The sequence below is a fragment of the Gopherus evgoodei genome, chromosome 3 (genome assembly GCF_007399415.2).
Source record: "Gopherus evgoodei ecotype Sinaloan lineage chromosome 3, rGopEvg1_v1.p, whole genome shotgun sequence".
Classification (NCBI taxonomy): Eukaryota; Metazoa; Chordata; order Testudines; family Testudinidae; genus Gopherus; species Gopherus evgoodei.
In genome coordinates this window covers 199,334,644-199,357,590 of record NC_044324.1, presented here as the reverse complement: position 1 = coordinate 199,357,590, position 22,947 = coordinate 199,334,644, and the positions used below count along the sequence as shown (strand labels likewise).

The 22,947-nt window shown below is 41.6% G+C and overlaps 1 protein-coding gene across 9 annotated transcripts in view; it reads left to right on the top strand.

The window, feature by feature from the left end:
- The window catches only part of CCDC88A (coiled-coil domain containing 88A), a 356,902-nt gene that overhangs the window by 72,780 nt on the left and 261,175 nt on the right, over positions 1 to 22,947 (top strand). For all 9 annotated transcript variants that reach the window (XM_030557801.1, XM_030557800.1, XM_030557794.1 and 6 more), the window contains 2 exons: positions 5,225 to 5,333; positions 19,353 to 19,422. In XM_030557801.1, coding sequence (XP_030413661.1) covers positions 5,225 to 5,333; positions 19,353 to 19,422 — 179 coding nt within the window. The remainder of the gene's footprint in view (positions 1 to 5,224; positions 5,334 to 19,352; positions 19,423 to 22,947) is intronic.

Here is a 22,947-nt window from a genome sequence, read left to right as displayed (position 1 = left end):
AAGGCTGCAGAGTTAACATGAATGTAGATAGCTTGAGTTAATTCCTCTTGAGGTAATCTTGTTTCAATGAGAATGGCCACACTGCAAAATAACATTGGAACATCACACAGTGATTGGATTACTGCAAGAGTAATTGTGTTAGCACAACTTGTCAGTGACTAACTCAAGCTGTAGCCTTTACTCTCTGACAGGTCAGCCAATGCAAGCTAACAGCACCACCAGGGCTGTCCTTCAAAAGACCACCCTTATCTAAACTACACATTTTAATTTTAATTACTATAATTAAAAGAAAACTTGCTTCCAAAGTCTGCCTGCCCTTTTTGTCCATCCCTTTCTACCTTCACCCCCCCGCCACCTCCTGTTGAAGAGAGCCCTTAAAGGGACAACACCCCTTTCCTTCCAGTTAGCTGGACAAAGAGTTTCCCTTTCTTTACTTCTGACTATCTGATGAACTAGTTTTAAGAGAATCCTCCAGCAAAATCAGTACCTAGTAAGATATAAAATCCTTTGTTATGCCTGAAATCTTGGGAAACGTTTTTTAAAGTTCGTGAAATTTCATAGACATGTCTATTGTTATGGAGATCACACAAAGTAAATTAGTGTTCTCTTTTTCTAAAAGCAATGAACATTGTTATGAATACACTAAACACAGAACATCAGGGTTGGAAGGGACCTCAGGAGGTCATTTAGTCCAATGCTCTGCTCAAAGCAGGACCAATCCCCAACTTTTTTTTTTGCTTGCTGCATATCTCTAAATGGTCCCTTCAAGGATTGAACTTAGAACTTTGGGTTTAGCAGGCCAATAATCAAACCACTGAGCTCTCTCTCCTTCCTTCTGTGACTGATTAATTTAAAATAATGTCTTTGTTTCAGTGAGTTAACTATGTAGTAATCTGGAATGATTCCTTTATGAACATTTTAAGAGTACATTTAAAATATAAAATCAGCATAGAAATACTGATTAAGAAAATGTAAACAGAGACGAGTTGTATCATGTGTTCCATAATATGTAATGTTTTATTAAGCAGGACAGCTGACTCACCCTTACTAAAAAGTTTTTGCAAATAAATGTCTGACAAACTTCAGGCCATATCAAAAGACCTGTGAGTGACATTTTTTATTCATAAGTTTAGTGCTTTTAATTAGGTACCTTCTGCATGTCGGGTCTTCACCATCTGGTATGCAGTGGAAAACATGCTTCATTTTCTTTAGAAAGAAATTGCGGAAGGGTGTTTTTTTCAAATGTCATTTACTTCATTTGGGTTCAGGGATTTGGCTGGAAGGGAGTTAGCAGGGGGAGGGGGAAAAGAGGAGGGGGAGACAGTGGGGAGACTACTTGAAAGGGGGTTCCAAAGAGGATGACTCTAGACTGTTCTCAGTGGTACCCGATGACAGAACAAGCAGTAATGGTCTCAAGTTGCAGTGGGGGAGGTTTAGGTTGGATATTGGGAAAAACTTTTTCACTCAGAGAGTGGTGAAGCACTGGAATGGGTTACCTAGGGAGGTGGTGGAATCTCCTTCCTTAGAGGTTTTTAAGGTCAGGCTTGACAAAGCCCTGGCTGGGATGATTTAGTTGAGAAATGGTCCTGCTTTGAGCAAGGGGTTGGACTAAGTGACCTCCTGAGGTCCCTTCTAACCCTGATATTCTGTGATTCTGAGAGGGCAAGACCTGGGCGAAGTGGGGCGGGGCCTGGGGCGGGACAGGAGTGGAGTATGGGTGGGGCCACAGGGAGAAGAGGTGGGCTGGGGAGCTTGTCTCCCCAAGCAGCAGCTTCACCTACAGCAGTAAGAGCGGGTTGGCTCCCGCACATCTAGTGCATACTGCAGTCTCCTTAGGCAGGGGCCATATTCACAGAGCCGAATGCACCAGTGTCATGCATTCTGCGTGAGGGAGAGGGTGTGGGGGTCTCTGTGGGGAACTATGACTCTGCTGCTGTGAGGTGGGCCGGGCATCTCAGTATCCTTTGCTGCCTCATCCCTCCCCTCCTTGGGCTGCGAACCTGGGCTGTGTCGGGCATAGGGGCACCAGTTTAATAATAATGCATAGGGCCCCACAAATCCTAAGGAAGGCCATGAGCACCACTGTGCTTGAGTTAAGGATTTTTGTGTGTGGATAGGAATGAAATTAGGGGTAACACTTGAGTAAATTATGTTGTGAAGACAAACCCTAAAAATAATTCATAGCAATTTTGTTAATGTTTTGAAAGTCTAAACTTTTAGTTGTTGACCCTGAAGCAGTTGGATTTTCAAGTGACAAAAGTTTTATGCCACTGACAGGAGAAGTTTTTATTAAAAATTCAATTTTAGCACTTTCTTAGCTTTAACCATATGAATAATCTTGGTGAACTGAATAAAATCAATGGTGAACTCATGCGAGCAAAGTTGTATTCCCACTTAAGTGTTTACAAAATTAGGTCCTTAATTTTCAATATTTTGTTTTTTGGCATAGCAGTCTTGTAAAATTCAAAGATATCCTACCAGTAATGACATTAAAATATATAATATTTTAGCTTATTATAAATTCTGACTAGAGGATCACACACTTTGTTGCTTCATGGCACACACCAAGGGTTCCTTGCATCCCTCAGTTCCTCCCCACATGCTCCCTCTTCCCTGTCCTCCTTTCACCACATATCAGGGACTCTGTGTTTCTCTGTGTGCCCTGCATTACCTCCATATCAGGGGTACTGTGTGCTTCGCATTTCCGCCCATCCAGCATGCCAGGGGATCAGTGTGGCCTCCATTCCTCACTTCCCCCCAGTGTCAGGCTCTGTGCCTCCCCATTTTCCCCTCCCCCATGTCAGGAACTCTGTGTGCCTTCTCATTTATCTCCATCAAATGCCAGTGCTCTTTGTCCCCCCCATTTTCCCTTGTGGCTGCTCCCGTCAAGATGTATGCAATGTTATTGTAGCCCTGTTGGTCTCATGATATAAGAGAGACAAGGTGGGTGAGGTCGTATCTTTTATTGGGCCAAATTCTGTTGGTGAGAGAGATGAGCTCTTCTTTAGGTTTGGGAAATATACTCAGAGCATGGCTACACTTGCAGATGTAGAGCGCTGTGAGTTAAACCCACCTTCGGAGAGCTCAGTAGGGAAAGCGCTGCAGTCTGTCCACCCTGACAGCTGCTTGCACACTGGCATGGCCACATTTGTGGCACTTGCAGTGGCATTGGGAGTGGTGCATTATGGACAGCTATCCCAGCATTCAAGTGTCTGCAGTGTGCTTTTCAAATGGGGGAGGTGGGGTGGAGTGTGACAGGGAATGTGTTGTGTGTATGTGGGGGGAGAGAGAGTGGGTTTTTGAGGGGCTGAGAGTATTTCAGCATGCTGTCTTGTAAGTTCAGACAGCAGCAGACCGCCTTTCCCCTCCCCCCCCCAGCATTCCACACTAATCTGTCTTGGAGCACACTTATCTGTCTCAGAGCAGAAAAGCAGCTGGCTGTCAGAAACGGAGCTTTCAAACGGCATATCCACATTCCTACAGTGAGTTCAAAACAATGAGAAGAGTGGCCACTTGACTTAAGGGGATTATGGGATGTTTCTGGAGGCTGATCAGAGCGCAGTAAAGCAACACCTTGTCCACACTGGCTCTGTGGTGTGCCAGCGGGGGCGCAGCAAACGTTATTCCACTCGCCAAGATGGAGAACTAGCAGCACTATAGCCGCGGAGTCAGAGTGCTGTATGTGTCTTGCCAGTGTGGACGGGGAGTGAGCTAATGTACCTGGGGCTGTTTTAATGCGCTGTTACTTGCAAGTGTAGCCAAGCCCTCAGTGTCAAAACTAAATGCAAAGTGGAACAGATTGTTTAGCATAAGTAGTTAACGCATATTTCACGGGACCATTCAAAGTGAAGTGACCTGTTAACACCTCCACAATCATAGGAGGAAAAGAAGAAGGGAAAAAAAAGGCTTAGTGGTGGAGGCTTCAGTGGATACAGATAATTGTAATAAACCATAAATCATTGGTTTTTAGGTGTGTTTGTCCAGTAATTCTTCCTCGGGGTGGCCTATGAAGAGATTGGGATGTTGGGGCGCCATCCTAGTACCCCTGACTGTTCTCATGGTTTGGACAAAGTGTTTGTTTTGTTGCTGAATGTAATATTATTAGAAGTGAGGATGAAATGGATGAGTTCGTCAATGTCTTTGGGATAGATATCTGAGTGTTGTCCAATATCTTGTGGATATTTAAGGCCGGCAACGATTATGTCATTGTGAGGGATGTTGGTGTACAGAGAGGTGATGTACAAGGTGGCAAGCTTTATGTTCTGAGGGAAGTTGTTAATATTGTGGAGTTTCTGAAGGAAGTTGGTTGTATTCTGGAGAAAGCCGGCCCTTTGTGTGGTGAGTGGTTTGAGGATGGTTTCTTTGGGGCCTAATATTCTTTCAGTAAGAGTTCATTGGCCAGATATGATGGGTCTGCCTGGGTTCCCTTGTTTGTGTGTCTTGGGAAACGTCTGTAGAGAGTCACACACTTTGTTACTTTTGTAGGCTGAGTTCATTGCACATGCTAGGGGCTCCTTGTGTCCCTTCATTTCCATCCCACAATTTGTAATTTATTAAATTCTTTCTTTTCTTTCTATCTGGGAGATAAGTAATTCAGGATGTCAACATTTTAAACTATTTGGACAATAGGCAAAACTGAGAGGAGAAGGGGGTGTTAAGATATTAATGGCTGTTGTCAATGGTTCTTTGATTTGTAGATAATCACAGACCTAATTAAAGCTAATGGCTGTGTAACCAGATGCTTGGGTCTCTATATCTCCTGTTTTTCCCCTTCCAGTTCTCACCAAAAAATAAAGATAAATAAGTCTAAAGGCATTTGTGTGCTTCAGAATACACTGTTAATATTTTCCAGTTGGAATATTTTATCAGCTTAGATAACACAAGATCCTTAGTTTTTGTAAATTGACTTCAGTGGAGTTATCACAATTTATATCAGCTGAGGATCTGTTCTTATAATCTTTAGCAGCAGAGTACTGTAAATTGATATACAGTAGAACCCCGTTCATTTGAGCCTCCATTATCTGGCTCTCTGTATTAATCATACCATGGCTTGGGGTGTCAGCCCCAAGTAGTCACAGTAATTAGTAATTGTGCTGGATGTTTCAGATGATTGGATTTGTCAGTCATTTTCTATTTCTATTAGTATAGAGAAAGATCTAAAAAATATGAATCTTTCAGTGTAATACTTGTTGGTAATTAATTTTATTTTTCTTTTTTCTTGCAGCAATCCTAAATCCACTACTCAGAGAGTAAATAAGAAAGTCAACAATGATGCGTCACTTAGGATTCAAAATTTGTCTATTTTGGTGAGGCAAATAAAATCTTATTATCAGGTAATTTTTCCTCTTTGCTGCCTTTTATGTTCTTACTAAATTTTCAGAGTTGAGTCCAACAAAAGCAAGATGAGCAATTAAAACCACTACTGTAAGAGTTAATTTTTTTCACAGTATCTTTTGGTCAACATTTACCACTGTTCAGTGTACACCTGGTTCTGGTGATCATATTCCAAAGTAGGAAGGGGATCTGAAAACAACTAACATGTGAATTATTGATCTGTCCATATAGCTACTCACTGTTCAGAGTTGCTCTCGTATTAAATCATTTAATCAGTTAGCAGCCTCTGAATCCACGTACCTTTTGTGCAAATAAGGGATAAGTATATCACATATGAAATCAATGTCTGCCAGTTGCCCCTCCCCCCCATTTATAAGGACTGTCATTAAATTTTTATTATTGTTGTAGGAACTACTTAAATTTTTTGTTTGATTTTTGTTTGTTTTTATCATCTGCTTGAGTTTCCCTTGTTTATCAAGTACTTGATAAACCCAGTGATGAGCTGCTTCCTACAGCTATAGCTTAGCTATTTTATTTTATTTTATTTTATTTTAATGTGATAGAAGGCTTAGTATTGTGTGTGCAGACTGTGCCCCCCCACATAGCCCTGCTGAAGTCATTGCGGTTCTGTAGGATGTGGGAGTCTGCCTATAATCTATACAATGCACAATACAGGATTGGGATTTAGTGAGGCACCATTTTACTGTTCATTGATTTTAATAATAACATTTTGTTCCTGGATCGTTTGTATCATCTTGGGCTACCGTGTTAAATAATCTATCAATCGAATGTTGAAATCAATTGAATATTAAGCTGTGTCATGTATGATTATTGTAAGTATGTTCCTGCCTGATGACGCTGACATATTTGGCAACTGTAAAATGATCATTATAGTGAAGGTAAAGTTCTTTGAGTCCTCACAGTTGTCCATTATGTTGTAGGTGTGTGCACATCTCATGCGTGAACATTGGAGAGTTTTCCTTACTGGTATCTGTAGGGAAGCTGCCCCTCCTTCAATTCCTTCTTACCCTCTGTAGTCAGTAGTTGGAGCCTCTGGGTTCACAGTTTGTTCCTTGAGAGATAAGTTGTGGGTACTTATCTTACCTTTCCTAGTGGTTTGCTGGCTGAGATAACCATGGTATTCCAAGCTCTGTTGGTTTCCCACCAGGTAGTCTCTGCTTCTGTCAGTAATCAAGAACCACCATGCATGTGCTGCATCTGAATCTTCAAGTGCTCCACTTCAGAGTGTGGTTCATCAGTGGTTAGATGCAGAAGAGGTGCATTACTCAGTGGTAGTTCAGGATGTTCTTCTTAATAGCAGGAAGCCTTCTACAAGGACTACTTACCTGAGTAAATGGAATGTTTGTCTTTCTGGGCAGCTTCCTGGAAACTGTCAATGTCGCACACATGTAGCTTCAACTGTATCCATTAATCCCATCATAACGAGATTCTTTAAGATTATATAGATTATGCCCTCTTGTTTGTGACCCGGTGCCGACTTGGGACTTAAATTTAGTATTGTCTGCTCTTATGAGTCCCCCATTCAAGCCCCTAGCATCTTATTCGTTTCTGTATCTCTCAGCCATCACCTCAGCCAGCAGAGTGGGAGAACTGCAGACACTTGTCACAGATCTGCTGTACTGTTTTTTATAAGGACAAGTCCAGCGCGGACCTCATCTGAAGTTTCTGTGTGAAGTGGTTTCTCATTTCCATCTTAATCAACCTATATTCTTATTTGTTTTTTCCCCAAAAGTTATGTGTTCACAAGGCTGAACAAAAGCTGCACTCCTAGATGTACATTGAGTTTTGGCTTTTGACCTGGACAGAAGAAAACCTTTCAGGATCTCTACTCAGTTATTAGTTTCCTACATGGAACACACGAAGGGTCACCTGATTTCGACTCACTTGCAAAATGGATTACCAGTTGCATCTTTATCTTATGCTGCAATGGGCAGGAAACTACCTGAAAAGTTGACAGCACACTCTACCAGAGCTCGTGTAGCTTTGGTAACATCTGTAGCACACATCATTATTGTATGTTTGTAGAGTAGTGACGTAGTCTACTGTCCACGTTTACTATGTTCTCACCACTGTGTTAAGAGATGAAGGCGATGCAAAGTTAGAGAAACCTGTCTTGCAGTCCCTCTTCTGCTCAGCCTCTGATCCCCAACACCTTTGATAACAACTTGGAAGTCACCTACTAGTGTAATGGACTACAAAAACAGGTGTGACACACTTATCTCAAAATAACACCCTGTAATCCCCATATTCATCATTCATATTCAGTTGTAATATTTCTTACAAACTTGCCATGTAAAATACAATATGAAAGTTTCCTACAATGCGGGAAGGAACAAAGCAGCTCTGCCAAGGAACCTTCAGCAAAGTTTCCTAGAGATCTCTCTGGAGGATTCCCATGAGATCTTGGCATGCATTAGCCCCTGTTCTGCCGTACTAATTACGTGCACAGAGAAATGTCTGGCACACAGAAACAGAGCCACCCCCGTACGTTTCTATACCCTGAACCTAGCTCTGCACTACACAAATCACAGCCACTTACCAGGCGTCTCCTCTCCTGCTTCTTGCTCGCTGGAGAGCAACTGCTGAGACTGGCTAGACACCTCCGGAGTGATGAACAGTTCCCGCCGAGCGACCTTGCTGGGGACTCCGCATAGTCATCTAACTCCACCTCTTCATCAATGACTTCGTCCTCCGGGATAGGTCCTCTTTCCGCCACCTCCAGGCATGCCAAAGTATCCACGGGGCTCTTGGTGATGGCAGTGACCACATCTGCACCACCAAGGATAGTGTCCAGTTCCTTATAGAACTGGCAGGTCTTGGGTTAAGCACCAGAGTGACGGTTTGGCTCCCTTGCCTTATGGTATGCCTACCTTAGCTCCTTTTCTTCACTCTTCACTGCATTGTGTCCCAGTCATACCCCTTTTTGCACAAGCCTTGAGAAGTTTGCCTGTAGGTATCAAAATTCCTACAGCTGAAGTGCAGCTGGGACTGCATAGCCTCCTCTCCCCAAATACTTAGCAGATCCACAGTGATCCAAGAGGGAGAGTGTTTGCTTCATGGAGTCAGCATAGTGACCTGGAGAGATGTGATGAAACCTCTTACGCAGAGCAAACAGAAATGGAATTTCAAAAATTCCTGGGGCTTTAAAGGGGCAGGGACGGATGGTAGTTTACCTGTCTGCAGGGCAGTGAGTTCAAACTGCTGACCAGAGTGGTCAGGATTGGCATTGTAGGACACCATCTGGAAGCTAATTAAAGCAGAAAAATCAAATGTGATGTCTACACTGGCGCTTTGTCGACAAAACTTTTGTGCAAAAAGCCTTATGTCTCTTGTTGGGGTGGTTTTATTTTGTCACCACAACAGGGCATTTTTGCCACCAAAAGTCACATCATAGTTTGTATGCATCCTCTGTTTTGTTGACAAAAGCTGCCTTTTGTCAACAAAACTGTAGTGTAGGCAAGGCCCTAGGCTCATGGACTAAGGACATAAAATAGGGGACAGTGACACCGTGCTTTGGAATTTTCTCCTCCTCCACCTATGGAAGCAACAAGAATGCTGGAAAGACAGAAGACTTCATCTGAGGAGACTTGTCCCAGGCTTGAGAGAGAGGCTTATATATTATGAACTGTAACATTCAGTTGGGTGGGAAAACTGCTTGATCTAAATACTGCCTAGTGTCAGGACTGGCTCCAGGGTTTGTGCCACCCCAAGCTGCGGCGAGGGGAGCCACGATTGGGATCGGTGGCACTTCGGCGGCAGCTCCACCGTGTCGCTTTCTTCTTCGGCGGCAATTCGGTGGCAGGTCCTTCCCTCCGAGAGGGACTGAGGGACTTGCCGCCGAAGACCCGGATGTGCCGCCCCTTCCACTTGGCCGCCCCAAGCACCTGCTTGGTGTGCTGATACCTGGAGCCGGTCCTACCTAGTGTAATAAAGTTTAAGATTTAGATTGTGCACTTATCTTTCATTTTCTTTGGTAACTATTTCTGATCTTTTATGTCTACCACTTATAATCACTTAAAATCTATCTATGTTTCTGTGTGTTTTGCCTTCCCACATCCACACACAATATGCTCAGCAAAACCCCTCTGTCCACTCAGTCCAGACTCCTGGGTGGTTTTCACAACCACTTTAGTCTTATGTGGAAATGGGTTGGGGAGCTTCTGGTTAACTCATCCTGAAAGTTATATTAATTGAAGGGTATGTTCAAGTGCATTCTCAAAAAGGTTTGTGATTCAAGCAGTCACCAGTATCTCTCAGCATAACAGTAAAACTTTCCATTTGGTTTCGGTGGCGACAATTTCACAAAGACTGCACAATTCAAGTTGGTTTTATATTTCCAGTTTTCCTATTAAAGAACTACTTGCAATTATTACAAGATAATAGGGGTTGTACCTAGTCAGTTTTTTAGTTGGCATGAAGTGATACTGATAACTCTGTATATAGCACTTTTCACTTTGAGTTAGCACGGTGCGGTGGAAGTAACTTGGGTACTATCTTTTGGGTGAAAAGTGAACTTAGCTCTTTCCCACTTGTTGTTGCAGATTCCCTGGCACTTTTTACAAGAACAGGGTTAATCATGATATCCTGGCAAAATTCCAGTTTAGGAAATTATCTTTGTATCCGTATCTGGATCTCCATATACATCAATTACCATTTCCAACTGAAACTGTTTGGAATTCTTGCTTCCTATCCTAAATTGCTTAGTGTTTCACTCCAGCATTCAGGGCCTTGGTTCTATGTGTCAGACATTCTTTTCCAGTGCATTCAGCATGGACAATGCTGGCAAAAGTTCTGGACCTGGTCCCAGGCAGGGACATGTTCATGCTGTCACACCCACCTGCAACCGAGCATGGTAGGGGAGCATCAGAGTCAGATGACTCTCCTCACCTAGGAAGAGTGAGGGAAGTAGGGATTTCCAGAGAAAGACATACTAAAACACGCACACACACACGAGAGTGCAAATAGAAAACCACTGTTCAATGTAGCTAGGTAATCTAGAAATATTATAGTTATTTCAAGAAAAATGGTATGCTTGGTATCAACACTATCTGAAACTGTTTTACATCACAAAGAACTGTCAACATTAATTGAACCTATTGAGAATTTGTTTTTGTTCAGTTGGAAGAATAACTAGCCTTACAAACATGAAATTGTTGATAATTAGAATATTTGCATATTCATTTGAGACTGTTTTTAGGATGTGATGTCATTAACATAGAAATTTCACTCATCTAATTCTGCTTAGCACCCTTGCCACTGAAAAAAAGAAAAAAACTGTATAACATCTGTTAAATAATTTTAGATGGTTTTACCAGCTCAAGATCAAACTGCATAGTTACAGTAATTAAAAAGTAATTTTCCTTTACATTATTCACTCTTAAAAATGTTGTTTTGTCCTCTGAATCTTTCTGGTTTCTAATTTCCTTAATTCATGAAAAGGAAAATTTTCTATATTCTTACCTTAATGCAAAAGTTTAACTTCTGTTGATGTTAATGACAGCTAAGCATTGAAAGGAGAATGAAGATATCTATTAAAGCATTGGAGAGACAAAGTGGGTGAGGTAATATCTTTTATTGGATCAGCTTCTGTTGGTGAGAGAGACAAGCTTACACAGAGCTCTTCATCAGATCTGGCAAACTTACTCACTACACTACAGAGTTAGGTCGTTGCCATATAGCTTACCGACCTAACTGTTTAAGCATGTAAACTAAAAAGTCATCCTGCCAATGTAACATGCCAACTATACAAACTTCGCTCCACTTCTGTGAGCGGTGTAGTGCGTAGGTCAATGCAGTGTCAGTGTAGACACTGCATTAGTTGTGTTAACTTTAGTGGCCTCCAGAAGGTGTCCCACAATGCCTCATCGTGACAGCTCTGGTCATCTTTTTGAACTCTGCTGCTTGGCAGCCAGGTAAATGGCCATCCCCTTTTAAAGCCCTGCAAATTTTTGAAATTCCATTTCCTATTTGGTCAGTGTAGTGGGGTGGTCACCCGCTCCAGCCCTGAAAGGGTTAAAACAGCCCTGGGAAAGAGCTGCCCCAGGGAGCCAGAAGATGAGGCTGATTGAGGAAGCTACTACAGCTGGGGCTGCACCCCAATCAGGCCACAGCTGGCCCTATAAAAGGATGTGGGCCAGGAGCTCAGGCAGTCTCTCTCTGGCTGTGGAGAGAGATGGGCCTTGCTGCTTGGGAGCTTGACAGGGTATCTAGAGTGGAGCAGGGCTGGTGAAAGGCCAGAGGAGCTGGGGAACTCTAGGCTGGAAAACCCCCAGGCAGCAGGCCTTGGTAAAGGCAGGGAAGGGTACTGGGGTTGCAGAGGTACAGCCTAGGGTTGTCAAAGGCAGCAGGTCGAACCTCCTCTTGCCAATGATGAGTGATGTAGACTGCAGTCTGCCCCAGTGAGTGGGGGCTACATGGTGACTGGCAGTAGCCACTGAGGCAAGGTGGGGAGTAGAGGGTTGGAGGTTCCCCTGGGTGGGGAGACCCAGAGAGTGGAGGTACTGCCAGGGGGCAGCACCCAAGGTAAAGGGGCACTGGGGTCCCTTTACCTTGGGACACGGGCCAGCGGCAGACGAGACATCAGTCTGCAGAGGGCGCTCCGGGCTGGAAGAACTAATTCCCAGGACAATCAGAAGGAGGTGTTGCTTCGCTACAGTCAGCACGGAGAGCTCACATAGCAAGTGCCCAGATTACCATGTTGACTCCATGCTGCAGACACACTTCTACCTGGAGTACACAGGAGATGGTGGATCTCCTGGGTCTGTGGGAAGAAGAGGCTGTGTAGGCACAACTCCGAACCAGCAATAGAAACGTCAACATATATGAGCATATCGCTCAGGGAATGGGGAAGAAGGGCTACAACAGGGACACGCAGCAATGCCAGATGAAAATTAAGTTGCTGCAGCAGGTGTACCAGAAGGCAGGGGAGGCAAATAGTTAGTCTGGTGTGGAGTCACAGACATGCTGCTTCTACAAGAAGCTGCATGCCATCTTTGGGGGAGACCCTACCACAACTGCCAAAAGCCCAGTGGGTACTTTGCGGGAGTACTTCAGCGGAGCTGGAGTCACAGGCCTCCACAGTGCACAATGAGGAGGTGGTGTTGGATGAAGAAGAAGAAGAGGAGGAGGAGGAGTTTGGGGGACAGGCAACCAGGGGATGCAGTGGCATGGTGAACCAGGACCTCTTTCTGACACCGGAGCAGTTGTACCACACCCAGCAGTCCAACACCGGCGAGCCTGATGCAGGAGAAGGAACCTCTGTTAAGTATGCAGTTTGCTTTGATATTTCAGGGACAAATCTGTTCATTTACTATTTTTTAATTGGCTTAACAATAAGCATTAAAGGTAGAGTTGCTCTCTGCTTCTCATTCTCCTGTACAGATAGGCAGAGAGGGCCCCGTGGAACAGGTTTTTTTTATGTGCACTGGGATGTTCCATGAATCCTCAGTAGAGATAGTGAGGTAGTCTGGAGGTAGTATGCAATCTCTGCTGAAGGTGTTTCGGGAGGGCTCCCTTATTTCTTCCACTATGGTAGGACACTTCCCCATGTCAGTCAGCAATTATTTCAGCAGGCACCTTTGCAGCTCACAGCCTAGCAGCATATGTACCTACTCTGCAGCCAGACACATGCAGGAGCTCTTCCCCTTCAGCCTCCATTACCCACAGGAGTGAGATATTAGCTGCTATCATCATCATCTGTGGAAAATGGTGCTAGTATTCAGCTGAGTTGCCCTAACCGCATATACTTGTGCTCGTTTGCTTTCCCTTCCTCCCTTTATTGTCCCAAATCGCCCCCTTGTCCCCAGGCCATACTCACTGAGGCTGGGATTGCTGCTATGCTCTATGAGACCCAGGGGAATGAAAATGTAGTGCTTGTAACTTGCATCGATCAAGGGGACACCAGCAGAGCAGTTCAGCCAGATGAAGAGAAGAGAGAGAATGCAACACAACATATTCCAAGAGATCCTGCAAGCCTCTGGTGCTGTGGATACCGAGCAGAGGCCTCGGAGGAGTACTCTTTCAGACAGAATGGAAAGGGAGAGTGTGGAGAGGAGAAACACGCAACAAAAGGACAGAGACGTGCAGCAGGACATGATACCATTTCTCAAGCACTGGATGGACATGCTGAAGACTCTTGCATACCTTCTGGTCCAAGTCACCCATGCTTGCTTCCCATTGCAGCCTATCAAGAACTGCATTCTGGGACGCCCTCCCCCACATTCCACATATGTTCCCAGGCTGCTGTAGTACCCCTACCACTCCACCCTGAGGGAGAGTACATACAATCACAGCCACACATACACTCATCTAATATCTGGAAGTTTATTCTTAGCCAGATCCCCTCAATTGAGAATGCTTTGTCTCCAGCTCTCACATGCTTTGTTTGGGTTTTGTGATCTTCATTGTTCCAGAGGAACATGTCTTTCTCGGCAGTTCATGTAGATTTGAAGTTTTCAGAAACACCTCATTCCCATTTTCAAATGTGACTCAGGGCTTATCTACATGTTCAGTTCTGCAGTGGTTCAGCTGCACGTAGTGCTTTAGTAAAGATGCTACTATTCGAATGGGAGAACTTCTCCTGTCAGTGTAGTTAATCCACCTCTGGGAGAGGTGGTAGCTCAGTCAACTGTGGGTTAGGTCGGTATAATGGTGTTGCTCAAGGTTGTGGCTTTTTCACATCCCTGAGCAACAAAGTTATGCCAATATAAGTTTGTAGGGTAGACCTGACCTTAGACACTTAGGAGGAGCCTGTGTCTCACTGAAAGTCGTTCATATTTATGCACCTAAATACTTAAGTCACTTTTTTGAAGATGGGATTTAAGCTTCTTATTCATTAGGAATTTTTTAAAATATTACCCATTTTTCCAATGTAGCTGTGACTTCATCTGTTAAGCGCCTTGAAGATTTTAATTAGCAGCAGAACTGTATAGGGATCCATTGAAGGGATTGGAGCACAGACATGATGAATTTAGCCTAAATTGTGGAAAAAGGGGGCAGCTCTATTTTGCATTAGCTGGTGCCTTTGCATTATTTGCACATTCAGCTTTAGATACAGTGAATTACAGTACTTAAGTCTAGAGGTGAAAAATGCCCGTACCACTGTGACCAGGTCCTAATCCATGTGCCAGAGTTGGAGTTTCCTAGCAAGAAAACGAAAAAGATACTTTGTTTTTGATTCTATGTGATCATCCAAGTTCAGTGATAAGTCACACAGGACCCTTAGGCTTTGCATCACTTTGATTAGTGGGAACAGGTTGATTTCACTGGAAAAATGGAGGAGGATAGTGTCCTAACTAGTTTCCCTTTGTCCAGCCATCGTCACTTTGGTCTTGCCTGAGTTGAGTTTGAGCCAGCTCTTTTCCATCCAGGAGCTAGCTTGTGGAAAATGTTAGCTATAGTTGTCTCAGTGGGAAATGAAATATAGTTGTCATCAGTGTATAGATGACAACAAAGCCTCATTATTTGTTCAAGTGTTCTCATATTAAAGAGAACAGAGAAGAGTATGGAACCCCAAGGGACTCAACAGGTGACAGTTTTTGAGAAACAGGAGTAGTTACCCATTACCATTCTGGAGAGTAATGATGGAGTCACTGTAGTGCTGTTCAGCTTCTCAAGTTTTGTCGTGTAGGCTAGTCCCAGATCTAGTAGCTCCTTGCTCCTCTTTTAAAGAAAAAAGAAAAAGAAAATCCTTCCAGCAACCTGCTCAAGCAGCTCTGAGCAACCAACATTACTCAGCTTACAAGTAAAAGGGTGATTTTAAAAAAAATAGACAATATATCAAATTGAACTGAGCTGCTGAAAATCAGTGTGTTTTTCTGCCTTTTACATCACCATGAATAAAAATTCTGAAATTAGAATTTAATTGACAATTTTATTGATGAGCGAGGCACAATAGAACCCAGCTTTCTTCCATAGCCCTATTGGTTATGCAGTGTTAACAGCAGTACAGTTTTGTTAATAAAGTAAGCCAATAGGGCCCAAGACACAACACGAGCAGATAGGTTGTGTGAGAAAACACATTTTTATGTATGCATATCTCTGGCCAAAACAACACCTTAAGTAAGGCCACAGCTAAACTGGATAATAAAATGCTAAATCTGTCCTTGAGACAGAAGATGGTGCATAACTTAGGTTACATTTAATGAGTTTCAGACTTTAGGTGGTGATGACTACTTACTATTCTTGAAAGAAAAGATTCCTATCATGTATCTATCTTTTTTTAAATTCATATAGTATCTGTAGTCTAATAAAAACATTTAATTGGATACCTTGTTTTTGTGAAAGCATGTGTACTTTTGTAGTGAAATATTTAAAATTCCATTCTTACCATTAATGCTGCAGTGCGTCCTATAACTTTTATACTCCATAATTTTATAGCCCAAACCAGTAGACATCTTTCAGAGAATGAAAATTATCCCATAGAACATTTCTTTCCAAATTGTCTTAGTTTTGTCTGTCAGTAGCTGAGTAGTTCCATAGATACACAATCTTTTCTGTGGAATTATGTGGAAGTATATTCTCTATATTTAAAAGAATATTAGTGCTAGTAATTCATCTCTCATGACTTCAGCAAGTAGGAAATAACAAAATTAGTGTGTATGTACAATAAATGAAAATAATTTAATCAGGAAATTGATTTTAATGTCCAAGTTCATAGGGATTTTAAACACAGTTTAAAAAAGTTAACGGTTCTGTAAAATATCTTTCTGGGGTTATTTTGGTTGATTTTAATTTCTAATTTTTAAAGCCAGGAGCTGTTCTCTAATATGGTGTCTTTTCTATAACAATAGCATAGTCAACGTATTTTTTTATTTGGCCTTTTCTGCTCAAAGTTACCAGGTGTGTGTGTTGGATGGGGAGGGTTACGAGGATATATATATTTGACAACAGGTAGTGTTTCCTCTTATTGTTGATCTTCTTGTTACCATTTCAGAGTATTTGTAGGAAAGAAGTAGCAACAGAGTCAACCTCTGGTCAAGATTTGATTACAGTTCAAAGTTGAGGTGATTAGGCCCTCATGATTCATTGAACACTACTCAGTAGGACTTGTAATGGCATTCATATTGTCAGATTTTAGAGGGGCAGAAATAGACAGCTTTAGCAGCTGCTTAGTAGTAATATAACAAAAATTTTGGCCAAAAAAATCAAAGGATCTTTAAGGAGTCACATTACCCTTGTCCTACAATTGTACAGAGAGTTGATGTATAGTAGTTACTTATAGTTGTATTACAGCCACTTTATAGTTCTCTATGCAACAGAGTTGCAGACTAATTAAAACCTATTTAGTTGACTGTATAATCAAGAAAGAAAAGTTTATGCAAATGGTTGGCAACGTTTCCAAAAATGGTAGTTAATTTTTCATTTCAGGCTGCTCTAATTCATGCTAAGGGGTCTAGCCAAGCAAGACAGACAAAGCAGTATTGTAAGAGTACAAAGGTGAGCATTACACCACCTTTACATCTGTCTGCTCTAATATAAACTGAGTGCTGCTCAGCTGTGGCCAAAAGATCCAGCCCGGTATTTTTAAAATGCTTTCTGATTGACTAATTTAAGATGTTAGCAATATAAAAAAGAAATGTTGTTTTTTAAAATACATAATTTTAGCCTGGTAGTCTCTTTTCAACAGGTAATAATTGTAACACGTATCATTATCTTTGTCATCTTTTGTCCTTGTTTCATTTAATTAAATCTTCTGCGTTTCCTTTAGTTTTTTAGCCTTTTTTAATGGGAAAAGAGCAAAATTGTTGAATGTAGTCTTTTTGTCAGGATCACAGATATACAGAAATCATGATTATTTATCAGAAATTTTTGATATTTAAGTAGGCCAAAACTACCACCTAAATATTTTCTGTAACATTTACTGGGCCATGTAGTTCAGGATCTTTAAAAACTTAAACAGCTGTTACTATCAATAAAACTCTGCATCAAGAGATTGGTCCTTTACTGAGGGAACTTAAGAGGTTTACACCTTGCTTTTTCTGCTGTCTGCTGTATAAGTCACTTAAGGCATATGCAACACAGGTCTAATTTAGTTTTACTCTAATCTTAATCAGTTGAGCTATAAATTTGCTCATCCCAATACCACATGTTGAAAGCTGTTACCCATAAGTGTTTAGCTATAGCTAAGAATACTTGCAAGGAATCCCACTTTCAAGTGTAAAACTCTCCTACAGTACTTAACTGTAAAACAAGGCCCATCCCCAGAAACATCATTTTTAGATTGGCTGCATCAAGTAAATTAGCATTTCTGATTTTAATTCTTAAATTTGCTCTCTTGAATGCAGTTAATCACTAAAGTAGAGGTTCTCAAACTGTGGTCCGTGAGCTCCATTCGAGAAAATGAAGGGCCACCCACCTAATTAGTGGAGCCAGGCATGCGTGGCTCCACTAATTAGGTGCCTGGACCCTGGAGAAGATGCACATGTAAGGTGAGGTGGTGGCCTTGGGCGGAGTAGGGGGTAGGTGGGAGGGGGCATTGGGGTCAGAAGAGGGGATGGAGGGAATTTGGAATGTGCAGGGCTGCGGCAGCCAGGGAAAGAGGTGATTGTCCCCAGCTCCAGGGCTGGAGCTGCCGGGGAGAGATGGCCCTCCTTTCCAGCCTCAGCTCGGGCTGCTGTAGTGGGGGAGAGAGAGAGAGACCACCTCCTTCCCAGCCACAGCTTGGGGGCTGCCGCGGCGGGGAAGAGAGGGCACAGCCATCACATTAGAAAGATAAGACTGCTGATATTAAAATATGAGTTGTGTGCTTTTATTTGTAGAACAAAAAACATTTACGTTTTTTAATAATAATTTTATAATAGTTAGCTAATGGTACAAACAACATTTGAAAGATCGTTAAGTGATCTGAAAAGACCCTCAGCAATTTTCAAGTGGTCTGCAAAAAGAAAAGAACTTTGAGAACCACTGCACTAGAGTGTACTTGCATATTGTGTGTATGTTGTATTATTTTTTTTGTTGGGTATTGATATTGTACGTGTTGTTGAATCTGTGCCATAATGAGAAATAAACAAATGTTACTTCAAAGCTTCACATGGGGTGGCATCTGCTGTGGTATGAACATCTGGGCTCTGAAAGGAAACTACTCTGCCTCAAAAGAATTAGGTTCTGTTTAGACTGGGGATTTGCCTTGATTTACAGCTTTCAGTGACCCACTGTCTCTGTAGTTCTGCCATAGCACTCCCTAGTGTAGACTGTCTTACCCCTGCTTGAAACCAGGCTAAAATCTTGTGGTGCAAATAGTGACTTCGCCTCTCTGCACTCAGAATCATACCAGCACAGCTACACAGATGGTTGGCTGTTAATAGTGTTAATTGTCTCAAATACATGTCCAGGTAAGCCTCCAAAAGTATGTACTTGGAAATAAAGGAAAGTGAATCTTTCATAGTAGTTTGCTTCACTTACAGTTTTAAGCATTTTAAGAATACCTGTGTATTTTGTTTTAGATTCACTTAATACCTACATAACTCTCTCTTAAAACATATAAGCGAAAGAACAGCTAGTAGAAAGTGGAATGACCAATATTTGTAATTTTCATTTTCTTACAGTATAAATAAAGTATAAAATAAATAAATACATTTATCAATAGTCTATTAATAGGACTGTAAATATCAGCTAATTTTTAAAGGCTTTTTTTTTTTTTTTTTTACTGCATTCTTCCTTTGATTCAGGATCTGTAGTTGCCCTAGGATCTGTATGCTGGCTCTGTGCCACTAGGGGATTTCACTATACTGGGATGATCCTTCAGTGCCCAGTTACATCAGTTCTGCAGCCACCAGAAAGAGAACAAAGCTTTTGTAGAATTGAGGCAAAGCTTTAAGGTTTTTATAAGGCCCAAACAGTTAAATCTAGAATATGTGTGAATGAGTTTGAATTAAGATATATATTATTTTGAAGCTACTCCTATTTCACTGACTTCAGTTTCAGTGTGATTAGCATTTGATGTTTGACTTGGTTCAGTACACATGAATTAAAAATATTAATTTTATCAATTTCCACAGGAGACTTTGCAACAGTTGATCATGATGTCTTTGCCAAATGTCTTGATAATTGGCAGAAATCCTTTTTCTGGTAAGTTTTTGTATTTTTTTTAATTTCATTTTTTAAAATTTGTAGTTAGCTCATTGAAAATGTAGCTCAGGTAGGAATGAGCCGCACCAGACGTCTTGATGAAAATTTTAGCAAACACTTGACTACAGAATGATGAATTTCATTGCTTCTGCTCAGATCTGACGGTCAACCATGAACAAACACAAAATATTAAACAACTAAAACCTCGAGATAGACATGTTCCCATTGGGATTTATATTAAACTATAACTGTCTTTTTAATCTTTTCCATGCCATGCTTCAGTGCATGGAAGGAGGAATCATTTCTCTTGGGCAAGAGGAACCATCTCAAACAAAACTGCCTATCTGTTATCTTCCTTGTCAAATTCATTGTTTATAACCTTGACGTTATCCTTGACCCTGAACTTTTCTTTCTCCTCCCATATCTGTAAATCTGTCTCTATAGCCATGTCTGTAACATTTCCGATTTTCCTGGGTACTGTGCCTCCACTCATTTGTGACTTTATCTTTTCTAATCTTGACTGTTGCTGCTATCTTCTCCTAGGTCTCTCAGGGTATGTCCACATAGCCCATGGAAGCAAGTCTCTCAGCCATGGCTGACAGCCTTGAGGTAGAGAGGTTCTCACTAACATTCTGAAAATAGCTGTGTAGGTAGTGCTTTGAAGTTGCAGCTCAGGTTCTAAAGCCAAGGGGTGCGGCAGGTTTTAGAACCTGAGCTCCAGCTGCAACTTCAAGCTGTTGTCTATGCAGCTATTTTTAGAGCACTGACGCAAACATGCTAGCACACATCTGTTGACCCAGCTGGGAGGCTCACTTCTGGGAGCTGTGTACACATACAGCCAGAGTCTCAGCTCCCTAGGTTCTAGTATATGTAGAATACTTCTGCCTCCTTTCTCATGTATAGTAAGAAGACTGAACATGTTCCCGCCATTCTCAAACACCACAGACTGTACAGTTATTGCATGTGATAGTTCAAAACATTCCATGGATTTGCTTTGATCTGCTTCAGAGACCTCATCTCTTTGTATTAGTTTTTTCTTTTGTTGCCAGTGATCATTTAACAATTGCTTCTGACTTGTTTGACTGAATCCTTCATTTTTTTAAATGTTAGCAAAATCAGATGTGAGAGGCCAGTTACTGTCATGTATCAAAAACTGGCTAAGAGAGAGAAAACAAAGATAGGAGTAAATGGTTAATATTTGTAATAGGAAAAGGCTAACAGTATGGTATCACAAAGTTAAATACCAGATTCATTGTACTTTAATATATTTATTATCTGGAAAAGGGATGAGCAGTGAGGTAGCAGAATTTGAAGATGGCAAAAAATTATTTAGGTTACTCAAGATGGGAGAAAACAGAGGAACTTCAAACACACCTAATTAGGCTAAGTGTATGGACAACCTGATGGGAGATGAAATTCAATGTTCACAAATACCATGAGAAATGTACATTACAATGAGTAATTTGAGCTACTCATATACCTTACGTGGTCCTAATTTAACTATCAACTCAGATAAAAGGCTTGGCCATTGCTGGGAAAATTCCATGAAGAGCTCTTCTCTGTGTGCAGCAGTGATTAAAAAAAAGCAAAAACAATGTTAGGATACATAAGAAAATGGCTGGAAAATAATTTGGAAAGTAGTACAATGCCATAATATAAATCAGTGGTATGCCCTCACTTGGAGGCCTGTGTTCAGTCCTCAAAAATTATATAGCAGAAATAGAGGTGGTTCAGAGACAGGCAGTGAGAATAAGAGGATGGAAAAATTCTCATGAACAGTGATTGAAAAGATTGAGATTGTTTGTTTATCTCAGTGAGGAAAGGAATAAGATGAGCATTATAAAATAATGGATGATATAGAAGAGGTGAAACAGGGTCTTCTGTTCACCCTATTTCAGAATGAAAGAACAAAGGGACAGTGAATGAAATTTGAAAGTGACAAAATCAGAATTGATAAATAGAAATTTTTTTTTCACCTAATTCACTGCCTGTGTAATTTGTTGCCACCATCACTGATGCCAGGAACTTATCAGATGTCAAAAAAGAACTAGGTGCTTATTTGGATTCAAAGATTAAACAAGAATTTTGGAAGAGTATTAACCCTCATGCTTCAGGCCATACTAGTCCCTAACTTTTGAGTTTTAAGCGGAAACTCGCTGGGGGAGAAGTTCTCCAATAACAGTGTATTGAATTGTTTTATACACCTTTCTTTGAAGCATCTTGTACAGACTGCTGTTGGAAGATAGGATATTAGACTAGAGGGACCACTCGCATGATCCAGCATGGCAATATTGTGTTCTTCTGTTACTTCGTCATTATAATGGCATATTTCTAATGGTAGAACACTAAAATCCTGTCTTGAGTTGGAGCCATTGAAAATTATGTGCACTCAGTGGGGTATTTTAGGGAAAACCTGAAATCTCTTCCTGCAAGATATGCATGAGGGAATAATAGCCAGCATTCATATTAAACATATTGTGAAAAAACATGTTTGCACATGACAGCCTAGCATTTCAGAATACAAAGTATGAAAGCCAAAGCATCCCAATATACCCATGAAAATGTTGCCTTAATATAGATGGGGAAAATGTAATAGAATGAGATTGCTGTATGATTATTTGCAGATTGACTGTCCTTCTGGCAGGATTAATTAAATAGAAAAAACGTGGGACTCCACAGGAATGAGGCACGTTCCTGCCAACTGCAATTTTTAACTGAAATAATGGTCCCACAGTAAAATACATATTTTTAATTTATGGGAGATCCTAGTTGTTTTTGTGATTTTTTTTTAATTGCATTGACTTACGTTGACCTCTTGAACATACAGTAGATATCAAACTTGCGTACCTAAATAAGTGGTCTGATTTTCAGAGGTGGGGGTCTGAAAATCCAGTTTCAATTTACTGTAGTGTGAAATATGCTTGAGTAGCACACTTCAAAATGAGACCACTTATTTAAGTGTGTAAATAGAGACTTAAGGTGTCTAGATTTAGACACCCAAATTTGAAAACTTTGGCTAGAATGCTTACAAGTAGTAACTGTAAATGTAAATAGGATGGGAGTGCATATGTTGCCCTTGTCTGGACAATTTGTGGATTGAGGACAGCAGCCAGGAATAGATCCAAGTGTCCGTCAGTGCCACCAGTGTACATAGTTTTACTTTTAATGGAAAAGTACCTCTTCTGAACATAGCGGGGAGGTATATTTCACCCTTTCACCTCACTCCACCCTTATGGGCCTTACTAGTCTGACAGGGACTCCAGGAGTTGCATTTACATATGCTGACTCCCCCTGGTTCCATGGATGCCTTAGGCTTAAATCTCTGGCAAATGAACCTCTCCTACTCCTCCCTGAGCAATGCCCTGCACTGTCTCGCTATGCACCAACAGCATAGCCAGTACCGATGGCCCTGCTTCTGCTGGACCTGTCCTCAGAGTCTGAGAGGACTTCTGAGCCAGACCCCTTATTCTCACCTGCTCACCTACAGCCTGGATCCTTGGCAACAGCCCCCCTTTCTGCTCACAT